Source organism: Gymnoscopelus microlampas, assembly GCF_963454915.1.
Source record: "Gymnoscopelus microlampas genome assembly, chromosome: 4".
Lineage (NCBI taxonomy): Eukaryota > Metazoa > Chordata > Actinopteri > Myctophiformes > Myctophidae > Gymnoscopelus > Gymnoscopelus microlampas.
Window position 1 is genome coordinate 37,751,442 of NC_139941.1, and position 18,727 is coordinate 37,770,168.

At 41.7% G+C, this 18,727-nt stretch overlaps 1 protein-coding gene across 15 annotated transcripts in view; it reads left to right on the top strand.

The window, feature by feature from the left end:
* Positions 1-563: 563 nt before the first annotated feature.
* The window catches only part of sorbs3 (sorbin and SH3 domain containing 3), a 31,146-nt gene continuing 12,982 nt past the window's right edge, over positions 564-18,727 (top strand). For 5 of the 15 annotated variants that reach the window (XM_084056037.1, XM_084056047.1, XM_084056043.1 and 2 more), the window contains exons 1-7: positions 4,505-4,739; positions 15,099-15,174; positions 15,997-16,059; positions 17,221-17,412; positions 17,757-17,835; positions 18,241-18,380; positions 18,608-18,671. In XM_084056037.1, the coding sequence (XP_083912163.1) occupies positions 15,163-15,174; positions 15,997-16,059; positions 17,221-17,412; positions 17,757-17,835; positions 18,241-18,380; positions 18,608-18,671 (550 nt within the window). In that variant the 5' untranslated portion in view covers positions 4,505-4,739; positions 15,099-15,162. Of the gene's footprint in view, positions 648-4,504; positions 4,740-15,098; positions 15,175-15,996; positions 16,060-17,220; positions 17,413-17,756; positions 17,836-18,240; positions 18,381-18,607; positions 18,672-18,727 lie in introns of those variants that run through there. The other 10 variants (XM_084056044.1, XM_084056046.1, XM_084056045.1 and 7 more) reach the window with 10 other exon arrangements.

The window sequence follows — 18,727 nt, forward strand, 5'->3', positions numbered from 1 at the left end:
CCATGATCCAATTGTACTGAGTGCTCTTTGGAGTCTGAAATGAATGCGATAGTGATGTGTGGCATCAAACAATTATTGTTTTACATAGAGCCAAATAGGTCTATTTATTTAGATGGCTATGGAAATGGCCTCCTTTTTCCCCGCTCATAAAGCGTTAAAGGGCGGTGCCACTAGGCTGTGTCTGCATGGGAATCTCTATTATTTCCAGCTGTGGATGGAAACTATTACTGAGTCCCTTCTCCCTGATGAGCTGCAGAGTAGTGGTGGGTGTTGCAGGACTTGCGTAGTCCATTCAGGAACAGACAGACACACACTCACTAACGGCAAACACAACACACATGCACACATATCGACATACACATACACGCCTACACATGGGCAGTCAAACACTCAGACCCAAGCTGAGTCACTCGCTGAAGATAAAAGACACCCTGTTGGCCTGAGAAAGCGAGAGAGAATAAGTGAGAGAGAGAGAGAGAGAGAGAGAGAGTGTGAGAGAGAGAGAGAGAGAGAGAGAGAGAGAGAGAGAGAGAGAGAGAGAGAGAGAGGCAGCGCTGCAGTGGTTCCCTCCCACCCTCCTTCATTCTCATTCTCTTCCTCTGTCCCTCTGCACTGAAGAGCCCTCATTGCTCAGCCTGCACTGCTCTGTAAGTACTGCTACTTTACACACCAAGGCTAGAACCAGGGTTAAAGGTCAATTCAATTTAAAAATCCTTCAAGACAGAATCAGTAGGGGAATATAGAATTTCATCATCAAAGTTATTAGATCAAGAATTGAAACTTGTTGACTTTGGTTGACTTGATTGTGAACTGATCCAATCCTTTACAAGACCAATCGTTCTGTTATCCTCTAGCACTCGCTGCCTGATAAGATGATCCGTGAGCCCAAAGGATATGTAGGTGCTCTCTTCTTTTGCCCTTTACTTTTGCCAGAATGTTGTTGTGCAACAGTTGAGTTGTCTAATGTTAAGTCTTTTGCTGTCTATTTCAGAATGTGATTATTTTGTCAGACCTCCATCTCAGAACGTATTTCTCTCATTGCTGTGGTTGTCGCTTTGGTCCATAATGTCTTCTGTAATACCTGCATGCTATACTTGCTGCTACATGAAAGCATTTGTGTGTGTGTGTTTGTTCATTCAATCAGCCATTTATAATGGCAAAACCAAAATACGTAAATAGATGATGTGACAGCCAGCTGTTATCATAACTGGCTTTGAGATAAGGACCATTATCATGCTATATTTGGATATGGCAGTGAGCCTGTTTACCCTGTCACCTCACCCTCTCAAGGGTGCTGTTATGTGCACTGAGTAAAGAGGCTTCTTAACCCCATTCAATCTGGGAACGTGTCATTTTAGAATATTTAGCTATAACCATTATTTTATACTTTGGGCTATTAACAAACAGCAGATGCGAGCTTGTAGATCTGCTATTTTTGAAAAATCTTGAACATTGGTGCAAATCTTTGAATACATAATATTTTTTGAAACAACATTTTTAACTCAAATCTTTGCGTCGGAGGGGGGTCCCTGGAACAGTCGGCGGCCAAATACATATCATTTTGGTTATGAGGGTTTTACCCATCAACATTATGTTGTTCCAGGGACCCCCCCCCCCCTTCCCAGAAGCAAAGATTTGAGTTAAAAAATGTTGTTTCAAAAAGTATTTGTATTCAAAGATTTGTACAAATGTACATGTTCAAGATTTTTCAAAAATAGCATCTACAAGCTCATCCAGGGGTGATTACACTGTATGACTATACCAGGAAAGTTTGTTTTCATCAGACAGCATAGTGACCAAGAGACCTGGTGGGGATGCTGGGCTGGCTCAGGAGAGAATGTTGTTTACTGGTGAAATAAACCCTGGTGCTTTTGTGTTGTCCTGAAAGGCATTCCATCAGCACTACCTCACCGTGTCTCGCGATATGGATGACGCAAATGACACAGATACAAATGAGGCCTTCATATCTGGAGAGAAGCTATGATTGACAGTAATTTGACAGATTATGAAGTAATGTGTGTGGTGTGTGTGTGTGTGTGTGTGTGTGTGTGTGTGTGTGTGGGGGGGGGGGGGGGGGGGGGCTTCACAGGTTTATAGTGATATCAAGTGCTGTAGTTTATGATTATGTAACATAATTATTTAATGTTTTATTCATCTGCTGGAATCTTGGACTGTCTGACAAATGAGGCCTTCATATCTGGAGAGAAGCTATAATGACAGTAATTTGACAGATTATGAAGTAGTGAGTGTGTGTGTGTGTGGGGGGGGGGGGGTCACAGGTTTATAGTGATCAAGTGATGTAGTTTATGATTATGTAACAGATTTATGTAATGTTTTAGTCATCTGCTGGAATATTGGACTGTCTGGCTTTTAATGAGCTGCATGGTTGCTCCATAGTAACATGCTGGTACATACCGCTCGCTGTGAGAGGACAATAGCCTGGCCTTTAACCATGAGGACACAATGTGGTGTAGGTCTATGCAGGAATTCATCCTTCTCAATGAACAGAGAGGTGTGAGGACTTACAACTTCCCCCTCCTCTACTAATTATATATTTTAAAGTTGTACAAGTTACAACAAGTTATCAATGACAGAGGCAAAGAAAGGAGAGGACTTTGTGTTTATAAATGATGTGGTCAAAAACTATTGGGTAACACTGAGCATTTGTGAGAGAGGTGTTTGGTCCTGAGCCCAAGCCTCAATCACTTCTTGCGTGATTAAGTCATTTAGCTGACAAGATGACAGGGAGGCAGATGTGTTCACAGCGGGGCACGCGTCTAGAACACGGTGAAGTCTGGAGTGTTCATTTAACCTTGAGAGTGTGAACTCCTCTCACCGTTAAGTTAAAGTGACGCTCTGGGTTTCACTGTGTAGTCCTGCTGGACACAGCCCCTGTTAAAGCCTCAGTTCTCTCCTCAGCTCCTCCTCTCTCAGGTTCAGTCGCTCAACTGTTTGGCAAAAACAAGCATGTGAGCAGTGGTGCATGCTGGGTAAATGGATATGGATAGTTTGCCTGAGTTTCGCTGTACCAAGCCAGACCGCTGAATTATTAAAAAGAGCTGACTCCTTCAATTCCAACCTGGCACTGGCCTGGAGGCATACACTCTCAATCTGTCTGTCTCTCTCTTTCTCTCTCTCTCTCTCTCTCTCTCTCTTTCTCTCTCTCTCTGTGTGTCTCACTCTCTCTGTATGTCTGTCTGTCTCTCTCTCTCTCTCTCTCTCTCTCTCTCTCTCTCACCCTCTCGTCTCTCTCTTTTTCTCTCTATTTCTCAATCTCTCTCTCTCTCTCACTTCATCTCACCCGTACAGTGTGTACACCCACAGCACAGACACACAAGACACACACATGCTCACACACATGCAGACTCAATTAGAGATAGATACACGTGGACAGCTTTGAGCTTTGCCAGCTCATCTCTTGCTCTCTTGCTAGATCATCATTTTATTGCTCTGTAGGATGTTAAAGTTCATCTCAGAAAGTGTCCTGATTGGACAACTGGAATGCTTATAGCAACAACATGTGATTCAGTGTACCTGATGTTGGAGAGACACCAGAACAAGGTCAAAACAAGCCTGTCAGCACGTCAGTTTTTTTTCCTTTTCTCTTTTTTCTGTTTGTCTTCACTGGCAAGGACTGCGGGCAAACTGGAAATCCTAGTTCCCAATTAGTTCAGTGTGGTTTAGAGAGAAGCTGAGGAATTTGAGAACGTGCTTGTTATTGTTTGTTGCCGGTTGTGTGGTTTGATTACCTTAACCTGTTGTAGTGTCCTATAGGTGTGTATTTCTGATCGGACACATTCCACTATCAGCATTCATCCCAGCCTGTTATGTTCTGCTTTAAATACTTATTCCACTCTTATAATGTGCTGGAGAGAACATACATATGCACAGTATCACAGACAGTACTTGACATGTGTGCATAATGTGGGGATTAGAACAAACTGGTTTCAGTGGAATCCATGAGGGTGGACTGTGTCAAAGTGTAATGAGTCAGACCAGCACTTTTATAACAAGTGAGCATCTCTTCAACTAGTCACAGACCTTGCCCATAGTGAGTGAGTGAGTGTGTGTGTGTGTGTGTGTGTGTGTGTGTGTGTGTGTGTGTGTGTGTGTGTGTGTGTGTGTGTGTGTGTGTGTGTGTGTGTGTGTGTGTGTGTGTGTGTGTGTGTGTTCTGATTCTGATGTGTTACGATGTTGCACAATGTATATATATATAAGGTATCTGTATAGGCATAGGAGAGAGTGAGACAGTTGAGAGAGCAGGGTTGGTTTGGGAATGGCTCGGAGGCTGAGTTGATTAACTATTTGCGCTCCCCTTTCGTTAACCCTGCACTGTGAAATATCACCTCATCACAACAATGGGCCCTCCTTACTGAAGGAGGAGCCCAGCGCTGACAGGCCAAGAGGAGGGTTGCCTTTTGAACAGGGTCCAGGGGTTGCTATGGCGATGCCTGTCAACCGGGAAGTCCTTCACAGGCGGAGCGCGCACTGAGGGGGAAATACACAGAGAGAGAGAGAGAGCAAGTCAGAAAGAGAGTGACAGGGAGAAAGTTAAAGAGAGAGAGAGATTGTGCGCTAGCTCTAAGAGAGAGAGAGAGAGAGAGAGAGAGAGAGAGAGAGAGAGAGAGAGAGAGAGAGAGAGAGAGTGAGCGAGCGAGCAGCATAGGACTCCCTTTTGAAATATTGTGTTTGCATGCACCACTGAGCAGACAAGTCTTTGTGGTGGGTTCATGTCGTAGGTGAGTACCCTCTTTCCCACGAGACTACGGGATGTTACAGATTACTTTTTCTCTCACCAGATAATAATCTTGACATAGCAACTATAATGATCATATGATTGGCTGTTTTTGTTCAAGGGTTGGGTAATTCGGCTGACTCCTCGGGGCTTACATGCTGCATCACAGGATTATTTCTGCAGACTTTACCAGGCATTTGTCATATAGCCTTAAAAACAGACTGAAGATAGCCACGCAGAAGGAAGGCTTGTGAGTGTACCTGAAGAAATCGCCCTCTTCGTGGCCACACTGAGCGATCTGAAATGGGTTGTTTTGATGTCGAGACAGTCCTGTGGGTGTTGGCTTACTTGGTTAATTCAATTTTGGCTTTTGGGCAAGTGGAGGTGATTGCATCTCCAAGGCGTAACATTCTGCACAGGAGTACCAGACCAGAGGGAGGGTACTGTTGGCAGTGTTATTTGTTATTGCTGCCCGTTGTGCATGCCTGTGTACTGACAGTTGTTAGGTTGGGTCCGGGGATTTTGGCAGTGATGCAATTCTGTGTTGTGTCAAGCCAGTTTCCCATCCTGCCACAGAAACATTGTGCCTCATGGCTACCCAGGTCGACCCAACCATCACTTAGAGGCTTCTCTTACTGTCAGGATCATTTCCACACCCTGCTCTGATTTCCTTTGTAACATTACTGGGGGTCCATCTGGCCCCACACTCTCCAAAGCCTATATTCAAATGAATAACCAAAAGGACAGTTGTGCATGCATGTGATTGTTGTTCCGTATTTAATTATTCCCTCATACAAGTATACATTCAGACATATAATTGATTGGATCGTTGTAATGATTTCAATTCATTTTAAAACATCTGCATCTCCTTTTGTTATATAATGTTCCTGACTTTTCTTTCTTTCTGAGAGCTCATATCTGTGCATGGACCTCCATGGAGCATGGCTTCTCAAACAACATTTCCATGCCAAGGACACTCAAATAGCCTCTGTGGTCTCTGGCTGCAGCCCCCCTAATGCGAAGTGGCTCTTAAAAAAGACCCCAAAATAGCTGGTCTACAAGCTCACACATTGCAGCGTGATGCGCTGTGTGTGGGCTTGTACATTTGCAGTTATTTCTCTTTTTGAACATACTAAAAATTTCATTAGATAGATTTATTTAAAGTTTTGACAAAAATGACATGCCGAAAATAGAGACGCCAGGTCGCAAATTAAACTGGCACAATAATCTAATAATAATATTAATTATTATTATTATAATAATAATAATGGTCAGCATAACTTTAGGGTATTGTTTGTCGCAGTATATTTGCACATAATGTGAAATTTGTCCTCTGCATTTAACCCATCCTATAACTATTAGGAGCAGTGGGCAAGTGCCCGGGGATATGATTTCCCCCTTACACAATCCCTGTGGTGCCCTCTGGCAGCCCCACTTACAGAGAAACTATTTGTATCTTGTATCTTGTATCTTGTATCTTGTATCTTGTATCTTGCTTGATCCTGCTAGATGCACATTGCATCTGCATTGACAAGTACAGTAGCACACACCAGCCCTGACTCCTCCTGTAGAGTTCTGGTGAAGGAGCACCATACATGGAGGTGGAATACTTCCCTCTTGATAAATGTGTGTATCCTCCAATAACCACATATCATAAACTTGCAGCTGCAGGACCTTGTATGGTCTATGGCTGTGTTTGTTCACATCTGCCAAGTTGCAGAGTGGAAGCAGAGGAGGGAAGGTGCTGGGTCCGTAATCGACCTTGCAGAACTTCTCACAAGCTCCACATCTCTCACATAACAACATGGTGACTCACCTTAATATGCTTAGTCATTAACACCAACATCATCAAATCTGTGTGTAATTAACTTTCCCCATGCAGCCTTGGACTAGGCAGGATCTTTTTGGTTTTATGATCCTCTTATGCAACCTATCAGGCATGAGTGACGTTGCGTGAGATTGTTTGATAAGAGCAGATCCGTCCAGAGCGAGCACTGAGTTACACGATAACATCCGGGAAGTAAACATTCCATTAGAAGATCATGCAGTGTGTTTAGATTTATTTGGATGGTTAGACAGTATTAATGCAAGTGTTTTTCAGGTCAACTATGCTGCAGACGGTGCTAAACCAAACAAAATGACCACCTTGTGCAAACAGACAGGCTTTTTGGCCCGTTTTCTGTCATCTATTAGGAAAAAATGTAGTCCGAGAGCAACAAAGTTCCCACCTTCTGCGGTCAATGATTAACTAGTCCCTCTGTTGTTCTCCACATCCACTGAGATGCAGGAGGTCACCCAAGCTAATGACTACAATAAATGTCACTGTTTGATTACTTGTTGTATGGCACAATGCAGTTTCAAATAGGTTATGCTATCAAATACCCATTTAGGCATTTTGCTTACAGTTCCCCATGCAGTTCCACTGCAATGATAATAGTTGTTGTTAATCTTCATTTTCTCTGCCTCCAGTGATAGTTGAAATCCAGTGACTGATATAATAAGGAAAGCATATTGTTTCTTATTCTTATGGCAGAGGAAGGCTGGAACTAACGATTATTTGATCAGTTGATTATATTTCCATTCTTTTTGTCTGTGATTCATTTCGACTATAAAAAGATGGTCAAATAAAGTAATGAAGTACAAAATTATCATAACACGTTTTCTGAACCAATACAGGCATTTTAAAAAGGTTTAGTATCTTTACCCAGCAGTCAAAAAACAACTTTTCTTTTTATAATATGGAACGAAGACAAGCTTTTACATTTTGGTAAACATATTCAGAATTTTGAATCGACTAGTCTATTATTTGATTAATCATTTCAGCCCTATTGCAGATTGACACCCTATAAGTAACTGTGAACTGCTGGACATAGCAACTAACTGACCTAAGTGATCAGGGTTCACCATCAAGATCATGACAGTTCTTCACTGGGCTCTATGTGTGGTCGTCTTGACACCCTCTCCCTGTGAGAACAATGCAAGAAGCTATGACCTAAGTTGTGACCCCACGTATTATGTGGGGTCACAAGAGGCCATCACAGGGTAGGCTCAGTCACGGAAAAAAAAAACCTGGCTCCTTTCTTCTATGGAAGGAGAGGAGCAGATAGGACAGCAAAGGAATAGCAGGTGCAGAGTGGCAGTACAGTTCACAGTTCACTCATTTCTTTACCAGCTGATATTGTTGCCACACTGTAAGAATTACAACACGCTACTAGTGCACTTTAATAGTCTGTATGTGTAACTAGGCAACTATTGAGCAATAAGATTAAGGAAAAGGGGGAGTATTGGTCTCGCCCTTTCATGACATATGTACAATTGACTAATATCTTCGTATTTGGCCTGTGAATATTTGCATGTATGAGTATTTTTTCCCCGAAATACTGTCATTATTTTTGTAATGACTACACATTGCTATTCCGGGTCTTGGATTCCTCCCATTGAGTCAGGGTGAACTCAATCCTGACTCAATGGGAAACCCCGAGTTGCTGACTAACTCAGTTTAGTTCATCAAGTCAACACATACAAATCCCTGCTTCCTCATTTACTCCTTCCTGGAGACACAAAATAACAAAACAAAAAACTCTCATGTCATTGTTTTAATTCCCTTATATACTCTTTGAATGTTGGCTGATCTTCAGTTGAGGTGTACAGTATGAAGCTGGTGAGGAATGCCTCTTTTCCATTTACTGGTTTAGTTTACAGAGCGTGACATCTGGTCCAGCTCTTCTGGGGCCTGGAGGATGTTCCCTTTGGCCAGTGATGTTCAAAGGCAGCGATTTCCATACAGAAATCGCAGATGCCTCAATCTTCCCCCCATGTCCTCAATTATCCTTTCACTGCCAATGTCCCCATTTGCCCTGTGTAGGGAAGGCATTGCTGAAATGTTCCACAACATGCACTCCATCTGCAATAAGCAGGAAACGTGCAGAATGCAGGTGTTCTGTCTAGACTGAGACATCAAGGTTACAAGAAACATCCCAGTGTGGCGTCGAGTTGAGATCATCTTGAGAGATGAGATCACACAGTCCTTTTATGGCATTATGGTCTCTCTTACCCCCCATCCCACCCGCACCCCCTTCAGATAGCCTAGTGATGATTATGGGTTTCTCAACTTATAAAGGGTTAGGAATGCGTTGTTATTGAACGTAATTAAGATATATTTTACATAATATCACCGCTGTCGGACAGAAACATTGTATGCACTATAAGCTCACAATGCGTTGTAATGCCCAATGTTTGTTTTTGAGAACTTATATTTTGTCTACTTTTACACAACAGTGTCATAGTGTATACGATACTGTAGGGCATTAATGGAAAAAAAACATTAAAAGACGAATTATGGATAAACATGTCCCCGTCAGGGCCAATTTATTTCAGAGAGATTGTACCAAGTCACCCACAAGTCTAGTGTGTGACTTGGAGAGCTGTCCCGCTGAGGCTCAATAAAATCAGATATGAATAATCAGATAAGTATGTATGGAGCATTCTTAACAAACCCAGGGAGAGTGAGTGTTCTAGAAAGTGATTTTTGGTGAGGGTTACTGGTTGTGTCCTGATTTTACCTTATTAGGTATGATTGTGTTTGGTGCGCATAGCGGGGGAATGCGTAGGGGCTATTGGCGCTGGAGGATTTCTTTGTTGGAACGAACTCCCCAGACTTGGGAACGAGGGATGTGGAGCCCAAACATGCAGGCACACACAAATAAGAATGTTTTTTGGCTCAAGCCATTGCCAGGATGTTACAGCTGCATAGAAGTCCTGTACATGTAGCTGTTCTGGCAGTTCTAAACTGAAGTAATAGCAAATCTGGATGTCAAATTGCATGCAGAATTTGTGTAAAATAACATTGTAACATGAACATTGTAATTACTTCTTATGAACTATATATTTATTGCAAAAATGATGTCCCCATCAACAACTTAAGCCCCATATATTTAATCATACAACAAATACCGTAGCTAAAGTAGTAGATCTCGTAGAGGTTGCTATTTTTGCTATGTTTAAAAAATGAATATTATAATTATATATATATATATATATATATATATATATATATATATATATATATATATATATATATAAACTGTATATATATTTGAACGCCAGGGCTGATGTGGTTAAGGTGTGTGTCTCGGGTCAGAACTAACCTGCGTGGTCACTGTATGATGCTGTGTTTATGCAGTGTATCATTGACAATGTGCTGATTTGACTGAGGGCATCCCTCCACAGTCAAATACCATTGTTATACTACTGGCATTACAGTTGGCTATTGCATTTGGATTCTGTATCTCATTAGCAATGATATTTGACATATCTTTCGAGCAGCATCATACTTGATGAAATGCAATGCCTTTGGCAAACAGAGGGCAGCTGTCTTGCACTATAGTGGGTGCTGCAGGGGCTTGAATGGCAGCAGTGTGTGGGTGGGGGAAAAGGAGCTCTATTGTTTGCCCTTCAGGAGTATTGAATTAATTAGGGCTGTGTGGAAAGACTATGTTGAAGATGCCAATGGATTACACATCAAGTTATCCAGTTGTCACTGAGAAGTGAATGTCAGCGATAGAGCCCGACATATGCCAGATTTTTAAGTCCTAACCCTAACCCGATGTTGGTTCGGCTCTAGTCAGCGAGCGAACAGGTAGCCTGCCACTGAGGGTCACAGAACCACAAGGAGGGGGATGTCAAACTTTAAATACAGTCACATTTACAAAGTGCTTCACATGATCAAGCCATTTGCTCATTTTTATAGTAGCCTATAGGTCATTTGTTTAATATCCCCGCCAGGAGGCCGGAACGGCCGAAGGTGAGGGATTATGTTTTCACTCCTGTGACTCTTTCCGTCCGTCCCTCTGTCTTTTAACAGTTAATTTCCGGTACCATTGGACTGATCGGCATGAAACCTTGCATGTGCACGAGACACAAATATTTGAAATTGGCCTCATGGTGGCGCTATAACAGGGCGCTATTACACTCTTTGCTTAATTGATTAAACTCTTTGCTTAATTGTCTAATAATGGATTAATTATACAAAAGTAGAATTACAGTTCAGTAATGTATTTTATGGTGTAGCCTATCAGTGGGTTTCAATTAACTTTCTTTATTAACTTGAGTTGAAAGCTTGATTCAAGTCAATGAATTGTCATTCAACTGAGGATTTTACTGTGTACGCATCAGGCAGTTGTTTGAGATTTCACTTTATTTATATTGTTGTTATGATAATGACCTGATTGGGTCTGTGTTCAGCGATGATAGCATCTGTGTTATGTCTGAGCAGTGATGGTATTATTGCACAATCCCCCATTTCCTGTATTTTCCCTGTTGTATAAAATGGGTTATTGGGAGATGGTGACTCAGATATGATGACATTGTTGTCTGGAACCACTAACACTGATTCTATCATTCTACCATCTTATGAGCTTTGTGCTGTGCGAGGGCACAGTGCCTATAGCTGTCTAGGTCTTGACCACAGTCATTATAGACACTAATGCTCACTGTTACCCAGACCACATGGAAAACTCATCAGTCCAACTGCTCTTGGACTGCTCTCTGCCTGCAGAAGTAGTTCACTCATTACTTTCCTCCTAAACGGCCAGAACTCGTCATCATTTTCGCAGGAAAACAACCACAAAGTTGATTTGAAAACCTAACGCTTGCCGTCCTTAACCCTAACATAAGTTAATAGTGAATGGCTGACTTAATGATAATTGTCTATCCTTGATTGTCATGGATAATCCAACTTTTAACTTTGCAGCTTTATTGAAAGAGGGGAAACAGCCCAACTTTTCTTTTCTTTTTGACATTTCTTTTTTCCTTTCTTTTTCTCCCTATTCAGTCCTAGGGAAAGCACAGACAACCATGTGTCTCTCTCCTCTGATATGTGTGACGTTAAGGCCGCTCTGCATGCAAAGGTACACGCTATTTCTCATAGGAATACCAACCTGTAGGAGTCGCTAGTGAGGCAACAGATATTGCCCCATAGAGGTATAATATAACTAGAGGGCAGATTGCCCCGCCCCCAGCTATTAATTTCAATGAAATTGCTCAGTGGCGTTTTGAAGCCCCCGGAAGTCTGCTGGAAGTAGAAATATTGGGTCGATATTGAGTTGTTTTGAGCGGCCATAGAGTTATGAGCAGGCGCACTAGTGTCCTTTTTGCGTCCTACGTCACAAACTGCCCCCATGAACGAGCCTGTGTGTCGAGCCATGAACGTGAGATATTTATTAAATACACTGGAGATGCATATTTATATGTAAATGCATATGTATTTATGTATAATATGTTTACATATTTATATTATATTATATATATTTATAATATCTCAGTATTTTTTGCTCATGCATGTATTTCGCCCGCCTGCAGTTCCAGCTTTGGCCACTGGGGTTGCACTGCGCATGAAATTACGCGACTGGGGGGGCCTTCGATTTTGTAGTGTTCCACGGCCCTGAGGGGTCTTAATGCGGCCCTGGGCTTCAATGTTTCTCAGCAACTCTGGGGTCCTGGATTGCCCTCCTTCCCTGGCGGCTCTATGCACAGTAGCCATATTGGAAATTAATTAGGCCTCTTAGTCTTCCTTACTTCCTTCACATGTCTTATACTGCCTGACTCTGTTTGACCAGAATGGAACAGAACCTTAATTAGTATAATTGGTAAGACCTGTGAAGGAAGTAAGGAAGAGGACAAATATGGCTGCTGTGCATAGAGCCTCTCGTTGTAATGCCCAGCCAGGCCGAGGCATCACACACAATGCAAAAACAGCCCAACTTTAAATGCTCATGCATAAAATGGAGAAAGCTGACCTGATACAAATGGACACGCTCAGCAGCACGTATCAATACTTTGTTCCTGTATGAGCAGCAGAAGCCAGGACTGTGCAGGTCTTTGATTTGGTTTCCATGCCAACTCTATTATGGGCCGTCTGAGCCACTGTAGATTAGAGGTGCCTTGTACATGAGCGGAAATGGCCTCCCTCTCAATCCTTCAGGCCTTTGATGTTGAAACAGCAGGCTTAATCTGATTTTCCAAGGTGCCATTGATTAGGTCCTGGTCTCAGTTTTCAGTGGCTGACTTTCTCCAGACTGTCCAGACACTCAGGTCCTTAGTTCTTTCCGGTGGTGGACAGTAACAAAGTACATGTACATCTCTTGAGTATCTCTACTTTACTTGAGTATTTGTATTTTTGGATACTTTTGACTTTTACTCCACTACATTTCAAAGACAAATATTGTTATTTTACTAATTTCTAGGGAGGTACATATTTTCATATATGGGGACAAAAGGGACACAGACAGGCGGGTACAACGGGTACTCTGACAAATCCTTGACACTATGACTCAGACATATCGGTCGGATTGCGATGTAGGTGTGAGGGCCGCGGAGCGACCCGAACTCTAGATGTGAGGGCTGTGTAGGAGCGTGAACTTCTAGTATAGTGGAAATAGCAGATCTATAAGCTCACAATGCGTCACAACGCAAGCTTGTAGATCTGCTTTTATTTTTTTGGGGGGGGGGGAGATTCTGGAAAATATTTGAATTTGGAACGTTTTCAAACTTTTTTACAGCAATGCATTGATATTAAAAATGAAATGTACCTTGTAATATGTATTTAAAAAACATTTACTTTTGAATACTTAAAGGGGAATACCACTCATTTTCACCATTAAACTATGTTTTTATATACCTTAGAGCTGTTGTGTGGAAATAAGAAAAGTCCCCCCTTCTGTGCTGCCTAGAACCGGATAATCAATTTTTTGGGGGTTGTGTGACCACTGACCAGTGATGTACGTAAGCTGTAGTCTTTGGCCTGCCCTCTTGGCAGCCTGCAGTCTTGAATGGGGATTTTCACTTCCAGCAGAAAAAGTGCAGCTTGAAAATAAACATAAGACTTGTTAGAGCATTTTCAGCCAATTCAGTTATATCGTGCACAAGTACTTTGTCTTGTGAAACAGAATACATAATCATATATGCCATTTTAACTACTAAGATTTACTTGCAAAGCTATTATATTCTGTTGCGCGGATATACGGAAGTAGGAGGAAATCCTACGTGATGTAAATACCCTTATTCGGACTGGTAACGTGATGATTTTTCTAAACAAACGTGATAACGTGATGACGTTCTGGCACCTCATTGGAAGGCTCTGGGTGACACTATAAACATCATCACGTTATCACATTCGTTTAGAAATGTCATTATGTTACTGCCACGGAGGGGTTTCCTACTTCTGCATATCCGCACAACAGAATATACTTGCTTTGCAAGTAAATCATAATGACATATGATTATGCTGAGTCTTATGTTTATTTTCAGCTGTAGTCTTTGGACCACCCTCTCTAGGCAGCCTGCAGTCTAGAATGGGGATTTTACCGTAGTACTTTAACTCAAGTACAAATTTGACAGAACAACTTTCACTTGTAGTTGAGTAATATTTGACTACTTTGACTCAAGTACTGGACTGGAGTACTTTGTCCACCACTGTTGTCCAGACACTTGGTTCCGTAGCTCTTTCCTGGACAGCATGGCAGGAAAGAAGCAGACATTGTGAGTCACAGCCATTGTTTTGGATGGCCTTTTGCGTTGGTAACAAGGAAAGGACAGTGATGATAAATGTCCCACTTTGGAAAGTTGTATAATGGAACACATGTCAACTTAGTTTAGGAATATTTGATTTGTGGTTGAAGGGACGTTTTGGGAGCTCACCAAACTAATAATGACTCAGACTCAAACATTTAGCTGAACTTTAGAATTGATGGGCTCAGATCAGTTTAGGAATTTGTAAGGTACACAAAGATGAGGCCCTGTCTTTATTTGTATTATCACATGGATTAACCTAAAGACGGTACAACCCGTCTTTAGGTGTTGAGAGATCTAACAGAAAAGAAGATTTCAGATGTCGTATTAGTAATTAAAATAATTCTTCATGCCTGTTGCAGCATCAGCATATCAAGAGTGCAGCAAGTATACTGTATACTGTACAAAACAAACTCAGACGCTGACACCATGGATGCTTAAGGCTGACATCTTTGCAGCTCATCAGATAACCACATTTCTGCACGTCATGTGATGCACAAATTAAGAATAATCTAATGTTCGAAAGAAAGACAAACAAGTGTGATGAAACAGGTCACAGTTGAAAATAGCTCCAATTGGATGAAGGCCAAAAGAAACCCTCCCTGCACCCATTTGTTGCTGGAGTCAAACATCAATCTCCATTTGCTTGTATATGTTTTTAAATGTTGGACACGCTAGGCTAAATGAGATTATTTATCTGTTTTTGATCATTGTAAATGGCAATTAAAAATAAAGACCATCTTCATGCGAGAGGAGGGGTATGTGTTCAAAATAAATGTCTTGTTTTTCTTTGCAGATTCCTCTGATGCTGGGTGGGATTACTTTATACAGCATCTGATACAAGGATCATAACAGATGATATGCAGTCTCAGGTAAAGCTATTTTGTTGTCCTTTTGGACTAATGCCATATCAGTTCTCTTCAAAACATGCTGACACCATTTGTTGGACAAATGCACTTTTATGTGAAGGCCAAGATGACACAGTGGTAACATTAAAGGTAGGGTAAGTGATTTTTTTGGAGAAAACAAAACGTTTTTTGTTAAAAGGTTTAAGCACTATTTTCTGATAGTAATTATTGCTATAGAGTGTTTGTTCGGTAACAGGGGCGTCCCTGTCTCTCCAGCTCTTTAATAAACAGAAAAAACTTTTTCAGGGGGGTTGCACATTTTCAGCCAATCAGCACCCATTTATCAGCTTACATGTTGTAGTGTTACAGTTCCAATTTTGTCTGCTCATTTCTTTGTGTCATCACTTCCAATGTCACTTGTTTGTCCTGTATCCTGTGTGAGTTCTCTCTCCTGATTGGATAAACTTGATAATGAAAATGTGTTTTCTGTTTACCAAAGAGCTGGAGAGACAAGGAGACTCCTGTCCTGTTACTGAACAAACACTCTATAGCAATGAGTACTTTCAGAATATAGAGATATTTATTATTTTAACAAAAGAATATCACTTACCCTATTAAAAAGACAACTCTATTTTATGAACAGGATAACATTTCCTTGAAAATGGCCTACTTTGGGTCACAATGTGACCCAAACACCTTTGGGGAATTCGTTTCACGGTTAACCACTTGTGCCCTATTTTTTGATTTCATGTATCAACATTTTTAAAAGAATAGTGTAATAATATAATAATAATGATATGAAATGTAAAAAGGTTAAACCTTTCCCCTATGACATGCCCAAAATAGGGACGGCAAGTGATTAACGTTTGGCCACAGGAGTGTCCCATGACCTCCAACATCCACACAGAGGTGACTGACTCAACCTAATACTGTGTCATATGACAGTGTCGCTGGTCAAAAGTAACTGATTTTCAACAAAGAAATGTGACACGTTGTTTTTTGTTTTTGTTGAAAATCTGTTTGTGAGCAACACTATCCTATGATTAGAAATAAATTAAACATAACATCACTGATACCCACAGTAGAGAGAGGGGAGATCGAGGTAGACCAGACATCAGCAAACAAAGGTTTGAGGGGTGGAACAGTCACCATGGAGACCAGAGGAGCAGGGGAGTTTTTTTTTATAATGCTGCAGGACTTTGAGGTTGACATGGCCGACCCCTTCCCGACCCCCTCGGCCCCCGCTCCGCCTCCTGGCCTGAGAATAGGCAGGCCTGCTGAATAGGTAGTTAATGGGCTCATAATGGGCCTCTCCTGTTTCAGAGCCCTGTTCTGCACCTTCAATGAGGCCTTTCTGCACGCCGCTGCAAGAGATGATGATGAAGTGGGTGGAACGGCACTTCCCACTGGCGCTGTTTTAAATAAATTAGGGCCCCTTAGGGCCCCTTTCATTAGGGGACTTCCCGGTGTTTTTTTTTCTCTCCAGAGGAAAGGCTATGTCGCTAACAAGTTATCATGACCTCCCTGAGACAGTTTTGTTTGCCTAAGGAGGACAACAGGAGGGCATGCCAGTGCTGTGTTCATGCATTGTTATTTTTTTTTGTCCAATTAGAACAGTGGTTTTCAACCAGTGGTCCGGGGACCACCAGTGGTCTTTGAGGGGGTTCCAGGTGGTCCCCAGCTAAATGATGGAGAGTCGGTAACCAAATGGACCCTTATAGATCTTTAACTCTTGAGAGTGTAAAATGAAACCAAATGGACCCTTACGGGTCCATTTGTTTTCATTTCACGCTCTCAAGAGTTAAATTATTGTTAAAGATCTGCATTACTTAATTAAAGAATTTTCTTGTTATTGTAATTTTAAATGTTATTTTGATCGACGTTTGGCTGTCATCTCTCCTATGGTAACTAATACAGCATCCAAATCTCATCCAACGACAACAAAATATTCTAAGTCTTGGGTCTGAGAGGCTAAATCTCATCAAACGGTGGTCTGTGGCTCAAATGCAGAATAAATAATGGACCTTGATATGTTGAAAACCACTGCATTATAATCTTTTCTATGTTCAGCAGCAGGTGGAAGCGTTTGACCATCTGAATGGCTCACGGATCGTCTTCTCTGGTGATGGAGCTCCGTTGGGTCAGCAGCAGCAGCTCCTAACGTCTCCAGAGGTGACCCAAGAGGTGGTCATTTCCCCTGGGCTTCCGACTCCTCCACTGAGTCCTTTTCGCTCCGCAAGACTGCCATCTGGGGAGCACAAGGCAAGTAGCACTGTCTCTTGTGTGTACAGTGTTTATGTCTGGCTTAGGTTAAATGTTCATAGAATTCAGGATACAAGTGCTCCTCCCTGTGGAAATGTGAAGCATCACAGTTTAAATGTAAGGCCATGGAACATTGTCTGTCGGGATTACATTTAATTTTATTTTATTACATTGTATTGTTATCCGATGGATATTTATACCCCTTTCAAGGTCTCAGAAATAGTCCAGAGATATTTTTATCATCGTCGAATAGGACTGAAAACATGTCTTTGATATTTACAATTTATATTGCATGACACTGTTTTGGTTTTATTTGAACTGAAATGCATTCTGCCCCACCCCAGGTCTCGGAGATAAACGGGACCGGCCCAACAACTCTTAGCTTTGGCTTTAGCTCATATTATGGTCCATCTCAAACACATGGTAATGTTGTTTATTTTTAAATGATTACTTTGCCGTCTAATCAAATCACAATTAGTGGAATATGAGAGAGAGAGAGAGAGAGAGAGAGAGAGAGAAAACAATCTGATTAAAGGGAACATCTGGCAGTGAGGGGAGATGTCGAGCCCCTGTGATTCATTTCTTGTCGTTTTGTCACACTGTTTACAAGATGCTAAATAAAATCTGAATTGAATTAAATGTAACGTTGTACAATAGCTTGGCTTTACGGATGTGTTATGTTTCAAATGTGCTACAGTTTGTTTACTGGCTTACTAAAGATACTGCAAGTCACTAGCATACTGTATATTATTCATATAACTATAGCATGAACAATGTAAAATGTCATCAATAACCACTTATCGATTGACTTCTTGGTTTTTAAACCAGAAGGTTTGTCCAATGGTGTCCAAGCCATGGGCTCGACCACTTTGCCACGCAGATCAGCTCCAAACAGAGAGGAGAGGCTGATCAAATTCTCAGGGATTGGCCCTGTGGATGAGACTGGGATGCCCATCGCCTCTAGATCAGTAAGATGCATATAAAATACCATGTGTGATAATAGTAATAATAGTGATAGTACTAATAACAGCAACATTGTATAGATTTCTTCTCGGACACACCATCCACAAACATTGCAGTCTGTCGCTTTGAGGCGAGCCTGTCATTTCCCTGCTATGTTGCTACTGTGTTATTTCTCAAAGCCCTATTCGGCAGAGTTGTTTGCTTTCCTCAACCCCCTTCTGTCCTTCACCAGAGTGTGAACAAGCCCAGAGACTGGTACAAGAGCATGTTCAGACAGATCCACAAGAAGACTGAAGGTAAGAAACCTCCTCTTTCCCTCCCTCCCCTCTCACACACTCGCTCAATCTCACAG